This window comes from Echinops telfairi, unplaced genomic scaffold, assembly GCF_000313985.2.
Source record: "Echinops telfairi isolate 266 unplaced genomic scaffold, ASM31398v2 ScPeMD7_655;HRSCAF=1070, whole genome shotgun sequence".
NCBI classification, from domain to species: domain Eukaryota; kingdom Metazoa; phylum Chordata; class Mammalia; order Afrosoricida; family Tenrecidae; genus Echinops; species Echinops telfairi.
The window spans coordinates 31,032,568-31,039,541 of NW_022104553.1; the positions used below are offsets into that span (position 1 = coordinate 31,032,568).

The 6,974-nt window shown below is 53.4% G+C and overlaps 1 protein-coding gene across 1 annotated transcript in view; it reads left to right on the forward strand.

Annotated features, from left to right (window-relative positions):
* Positions 1-5,357, forward strand: part of LOC101643737 (Fc gamma binding protein) — a 37,360-nt gene extending 32,003 nt beyond the window's left edge. The window contains exons 17-19 of the mRNA XM_045292991.1: positions 478-861; positions 4,801-5,069; positions 5,191-5,357. Coding sequence (XP_045148926.1) covers positions 478-861; positions 4,801-5,069; positions 5,191-5,200 — 663 coding nt within the window. The 3' untranslated portion in view covers positions 5,201-5,357. The remainder of the gene's footprint in view (positions 1-477; positions 862-4,800; positions 5,070-5,190) is intronic.
* The last annotated feature ends 1,617 nt before the right edge of the window (positions 5,358-6,974 follow it).

A 6,974-nucleotide genomic window follows, 5' to 3' on the forward strand; every position in this document is an offset into this window, starting at 1 on the left:
CCCTTGGTATCAGCTCCTTTCCCCCCCACCCCCACCCCCGCCTCACCCCATAAACTTTTTGAAGGCCCTTCCTATTGGCCAAGCCACAGTCAGCAGTCCAGCCCACATTCCGTCAGAGGGGACACAGGCACTACGTCTCTGGGTGGGAGTCGCCACAAACCCATTCTGCAAGGATACTGATGTTTCATGAGAGGAAGCACTTTAGGTCATTTCTGGATGCCACAGGAATGCTTAGGATGGGGTGAGCGATCTGTCAGCACGTGGCGGGGGTGCATTGAGGGTCCCCAGCTGATTGGCCCTCAGAACTGGAGTAGGCCTTATACAGTGACATGATTGGTGGTGGCACAAACCCTTCACCAGGTGACTCGATGTCATTGTGTGGCGCGGGCACTGAAAGGAAAAGCGGGATTGTGCCCCGCTGATCTTGCACCCGCTTTGCCATCAATGACCTTCCAGTCCTGTTCCTTCCTCTCCCAGGTGAACTCCTCCCTGCTGACCTCCAACTGTGGTGAACGCTGCTCCTGCTCCCCAAGCGCTGGCCTCACATGCCAGGCAGCCGGCTGCCCCGGAGACCGAGTGTGTGAGGTTCAGGCCGGAGTCCGGGACTGCTGGCGCCCCCGTGGCCTCTGTTCCCTCTCTGCGAACACCACCCTCACCACCTTTGATGGCGCCCACAATGCCATCAGCTCCCCTGGCATCTACGAGTTCTCTTCCCTGTGCCCAGGACTGCGGAAGACCAGTCCCTGGTTCCGCGTGGTCGCTGACGTCCAGTTCTGCCACGACAAGGCGGAAGCCGTGAACCAGGCTCACGTCTTCTTCCGGGACGGGGTGATCACTGTCACCCCGAACCACGGCGTGTGGGTGAGTCTGGGCTGTCTCTCTCCCTGTGGTGGCCGCCGCCTACCTTCCGGGCTGCCTGGCTCTCTCGCTCAGCACTGTCGTCACCCTGGTCTCTGCACTTGGGTCTCCAGCTTGGTAATCATCTCAGTAGTTCCGGTTTAAGTCTCTCTCTGCCGACCAAATTCTTAACAAACACCCCAAGAGGAGAACATCCTCCAGGAAGTTAAGTTTGATATTTGAACCGAGGAAGACGCCACTGGTTGCAAGTGAGAGAAATCAAGAATTGGCTGGAAACCCACATTCAAACCCACCCCTCCTCACCCCGCCCATGCCCCCCAGTCACTAGCACCCCAAGGGACAGGGTAGAACAGCCCTTGCGGGGTTTCTGAGGCTGCAACTCTTCACGAGAGTAGAACATTGTTCATAAGTAAGCTCTCCCCTCACAGGGACATAAAGGACCTTCCAGCCGTGGCAGGCCCACCTCGCTGCGCCCACTTAGCCACTTCAGCAGAAGGCGATACAGCGAAAAACCCCGGATTATGTCTCACGGGCCCAGTTTGAGCCGCAGGCCCACCATGGGCTATTCAGGAGGAATGCTGTGTTTCTGTCTGGTCAGGCTGGGGCTCATGTATGTGTCGGGGGTCCCCAAGTCCATTCATGCCCAGGTTCACGGATTTGCCAGGGATTCACAAGACTCGGCGGTTGTACCCATAGCCAAGGGTTATTACAGGACAAAGGTGACAAGGCAAAATCAGCAAAGGACAAGGCCATGGAGTAAGGCTGGAATCAAGCCATCAGGAGCTTTCCAGCGTCCTCTCCCCAGGGGATTACAGCCCACACACAGCCCCCTGTCCGTGAGTCGATTCCAATTCATGGTGACCCCCTGCAGGGTGTTCGAACCTGCTTTTCCATTATGGGAGCAGATAGCCACATCCCTGGGGTGAGTTTGAACTGCCTGCCCTGTGGTTAGCAGCTCAGCGCCTAACCCACTGCACCATCAGGCCTCGCGCTTCCTGCACCTACGAGTGGGGACAACACAGGTCTACCAGTGCCCAGGGTGGGGCCTGGAGGCTGGCCCTGTCGGCGGGATCAAGGTGGGGCTTTCTACTCCTGTAAAGAGCCAGTCTTGGAAGCTCACAGGGGCAGTTAGTTCACTGTCCTGTAGGGTCGCGATGAGGCCTCGGATCAATGCCAGGGAGTCTATTGGTTTGGTTGTTTTTTGTCATATAGGCACCTTGGCCTACCAGATAGCAAAACCCCAGGCGCATGACAGGACAACTAGGAGTTTTGCATAAGCGACATCACTTCGACATACAGTTTCGGGCACAGGGAGCTGCTCTTGTCCCTTGTAAGAACCATGGGAACGCTGTAGGCAGTAATACATGTCTCCAGACAGCAGCCACGCACCAGCGTTGGAAGCCGCCTTCTGCGGCTAGGAGTCTCGGGCCTGCTGTGTGAATAACCCTTTTCTGCACCACAGGCGCTAGGTTCGGCGTGGGCTATGGGTAGAGGCTGGAATGAAAACACCGAGCAAGTACAGCTGCTGGGCAGACAGGAGCGCTTCAGCACAGGATTTCAACAAGCAGTGATAGCTGATGCCTCCATTCTGTGTTGTTTCCAAACAGATCACCCCAAGGCCCAGCCGTTACATCCCCAGCCTTTATCCTCTCCGGCAATAGCTGAGGGGGAGGTAGAGAGCAGCCGCGGCCGTCACTGGGTGATCCCGGCCCGGCCACTCTCCCGAGCGTGCAGTCTAAGCCGGGGGTCAAGGCTGCCGTCTCAGGAGACTTGTCTGGGGCTGGCGGTGCCACTCCCCACTCGCTCATGGGGCTGTTGGCTCCAGTCCCTTCACCACGTGGCCTGCTTCCCACAAAGCCAGCGGGTTCGAGAAAAGGCGACCGAAGCCACAGCCTTTTCGTCACCTAACGTCAGGAGAACCACGTGGCCAACTTCTGCCATTTCCTATTGGCCGTGCAGACCACACCGGATCTAGCTGTGGGAGGGACTTAGGCAAGGGCCCCCCAGTGCCAAGAGGCAGGCTTGTGGGTGGCTGCCTGGGAAGCCGATGACAATTTTTCCCCACCTGCCTTTCAATATCGGTTCTCTTTTCTGTCTTTTTTAACTGTTGTCTTTTTGTAATGGACGCGTTCATTCCCCTGAAGTTGGACTCGGCAGCAAAGTGTCTTTCAAAACCAGCTCCTCTTTCTTTTGAATGCTTTCGTTTCTGAGTATTCCTCTGGCAGATGATTGGGAAGGTGGGCAGGTGGCTAGTAAGGTAGTGAACGTTGGATGAATGCAGGAATGGGTGGACAGTGTGCCCTTTCCTGGGAGCTCACTACGCCCTGGATACATCTGTGGTCCTCCCTGCAACATCGTCTATCACAGGGGTCCCTTCCTCTCCTCATATGACCCAGAGGGGGAAACGGGCCCCACGGAGGGATGTCATTACTGAAGTCCCATTCACAGAGTGCACGGGAGACTCCGGCTCTGCACCCTAGACTCACACCCCGTAGGGTTCCGTTTCCAGCCTCCCAGTCATGAGACCTGACTCTCCTCCCTCCGGTGGTGTGCCCATCGTCACATAAGGCACGACGCTCCAGCCCTTTCCTCCCTCGCCAGCTGTGCCCCAGCCTTGCTGCCCATCTCCCTCTTTGTACAAAAGACCAATCACCGTCCTACCCCAGGGCCTTTGCACCGCCTGCTCCAGCAGCTTTGGTGCTGTTCTCCCAGAGTCTCCAAACATCAGCTCCTCTCCTCCTTCCCCATTCTGGCATCGCTTGTGCAGGGATCAGAGCTTCCCGACCGACCGCGCTACCCCTGGGAGCTGCCCTCCTCCAGCCAAGTCTCGGTCCTTTGTCACTTGCCGTTTGGCGTTCTTTCAAAGTGCTTCTCGGTATCTGAAGTTATCAATGGTTTCTTGGTGTGTTTGTTGTCTCTCTACATCACTAGGACATACATGTGGAGAGGGCAGGGGGCCTGTTTATCCTGGTCACTGATTTGTCCCTAGAACTCAGAGCATGGTCTAGTACCGAGGACCCTGAGGGTGTTCAGGAAACACTTGGTTTCCTCCACAACTCAACCCTGGTCCCTTGGTGTCAACAGACAACTCAGACGCAGTCTGACACCGGAGGAGCTTACAGCCCGGTGGAACTTGGCATTCATGTCTCTGCCTAACCATGCATCCTTCCTCCCTCTTTTCTCTCTTCCTTCTTTCTTCCATCTTTCACGCTCTTTCTAGCCATCTGCCCACCTTCCCAATAAGGCAGAAACAAAAGCATTCAAAAGAAACCAAAAAAAAAAAAAAGGACAGGAATTTTCTTTGAAAGACAATTCACTGCCGAGTCTTTAGGGGAAGGAACTCGTCCACTAAAAAAGACAAAAGCTATTGAAAGGGAGGGAGAAAAAAACCCACACAGGGTAATGAAGGTTTCTGAGTCCACAGGTCTACGGTAGAGAAACACTTGTTTTCTCTTAGGGTTTTTTATCTGCTAAGCGCATTGCTTGTCCTCATTCAGCATTACAAAAATAAGGCGTAAAGCTCACTTGCTTAGGGAACCAGGAACTTACAGGGCAGGCTCAAGGGTTCTTTTAATGGCAAATTAGGCTCAGACAACGTGGCCTTGAGATTTTGTTTGCTTGCTCCGCTAGCTGGTACAAAATTCTCTCTTTTTTGTTCCCCACCGTAGCGTTGAGAGCTGTTCATGTCCATCTAACCATCTGTCCATCTGTCCATACATATATACATACATGCATGCATGCATGCACACACACATACATGCATGCATGCATATCTCCAACCATTGCCTCGTGGATCCACCTCTCCATGCCATGCTACCATCTAGACCTTCCTCTCTTTCAGCACCTACCTTGGCTCCTTGAACTTACTACCTTTCTTGGAAGCTCTCCAGCTCTTCAGTGGGTCTTGCCTCACCTCTGTGTTTGCCCCTTTACTGCCACCAGGTGAACGGACGCCGAGTAGATCTCCCAGCTGATGTGTTAACATCTGTGTCCGTGAGTCTGGCACTTGATGGCTCTGTGGTACTCAAGCAGAAGGCAGGAGTCCAGGTGACTCTTGGGACCAATGGGAAGTTGCTTGTAATGGTCATCGATGAGCGCCGGGGAATGTTGTGTGGCGCCTGTGGGAACTTTGACGGGGACCAGACCAATGATGGGCATGACTCCCAGAAGCCGGCGATGGAGAAATGGAGAGCAAAGGACTTCTCCTCATGGTGAGGGATGCAGCGTGGGAGTCCTGGGGCAGGGACAACTGGGTCCTCATGGGATGGGACGGGACAGTCAGGGTAGGTTCTCAGTCTGCAGAAGGAGGTGCTTAGTATCTGTCTTTTGCAGCTACAACTGATCGGTCACCCGACAGGAATGCAGACCTCAGGACCTGATCCCTTGGAGGTTTCAATGATTGAAGGATACATTGGGTGCCTCTACCCTCTTCTGCCCCTTCACTGAGCCAGGGAGGGTGAGTGCAAGAGCCCTGAATAAATACTGTACACCAAGCTCCACCCAGATGTGTCTGCCTCATGCCTTTTCAGGTGGCTTCCTACCTTTTCTCCCAGCAGGCATCAGGGGGCTGGGGGACCTGGCACACAAGGAAGATTGGTGGGGGTGGATGTGAAAAATAGATAGATAGATAGATAGATAGATAGATAGATAGATAGATAGATAGATAGATGAAAAGGTGGATGAGTGGATTGGGAGAAGGATGGGTGGAGAAATATGAAGATGGGGAAATAACTTGATTGGATGGATGGATGGATGGATGGATGGATGGATGGATGGATGGATGGATGGATGATGGAAAATAACATGATTGGATGGATGGATGATGGAAATGGAAAATAACATGATTAGATGGATGGATGGACGGATGGATGGATGGATGGATTAAAGATGGGGAATTAACATGATTGGATGGATAGATGGATAGATGGATGATGGAAAATAACATGAATGGATGGATGGATGATGGAAAATGGGAAATAACATGATTGGATGGATGGATGATGGAAAATGGGGACATAACATGATTGGATGGATGGATGAAAGATGGGGAATTAACATGATTGGATGGGTAGATGGATGGATGGATGGATGGATGGATGGATGGATGGATGGATGATGGAAAATGGGGACAGAACATGATTGGATGGATGGATAGATGGATGGATGGGAAGATGATGAATGATCAGATGGAGGGAAGGAGCAACAGATGGAAAGTTCCATCAATTGATTCTAGCTTTATCATGTATAACCCTAGCAAGTGACTAAATTTCTGTGTGGCTGGCTCCTCCTCTTTAGAGTTATGGTAACACAGACCCCAGCCAGGTGAAGTGAGGGCTAATTCATTTCATATTTTTGAGAGGTGCTGGGTCTTTCTTTGGAGGCCCCTCTGCATAAACGAGAACCTCCAGCTTTTCAGCCGGCAGTGGTCAAAGGGGCTTGGGGGTCAGCGTCTGATCTCCACTCATTTCACCAGGAGGGGAGGAGAACCACACCCCACATCAGCCCAGGGCTGGTTCCTATGAGGCAGAGGTCAAACATGCTCTCACGGTCCAGCCCTCCTTCCCATGGCACTCTCTGCTCCTCTACTGAGACTGAAGATTCTTCACAGGAGCCACACGCAGCCCACAGACCATACACACAGTTATGGGGCCTGTTAGGGGAGCTAACAGATCACAATTCAGGACCAGACATGCTTAAGACACAGATCTTCAGGCAAGACAGTCTCGGCTGAGCCCGCGGGCGCCTCTCTCTGATCTTGAGCCTCTCAGCCAAGCAGCCCCTTGGCCTCTGCCCACCTTAGGCCAATGTTATAGTGTTCCCTTGGTGCACTATACACAACTTAGCACTTCATGACATGATACGCTTCAGCCTGAAGGTGCTCTACCCTAGCTCTGTGGGACAGCAAGCCTACCTCCCCCAATTAGTGCCTGGAGGTACCCCATTTTGAAAGCGAGCCTCCGGCCCCCAAACCACTCCACCTTACAGGCTTGTCGGCCAGGAAATCCACCCCCCTGGTCGTGTTCTTGGTGCTGCTCCCCCTGCTGCTGCCACTTCCCCAGTGTCACAGCTCTGTCTCCTGCACTGAACAGGCTCAGCAGGCACGGATCTCAAGGTCT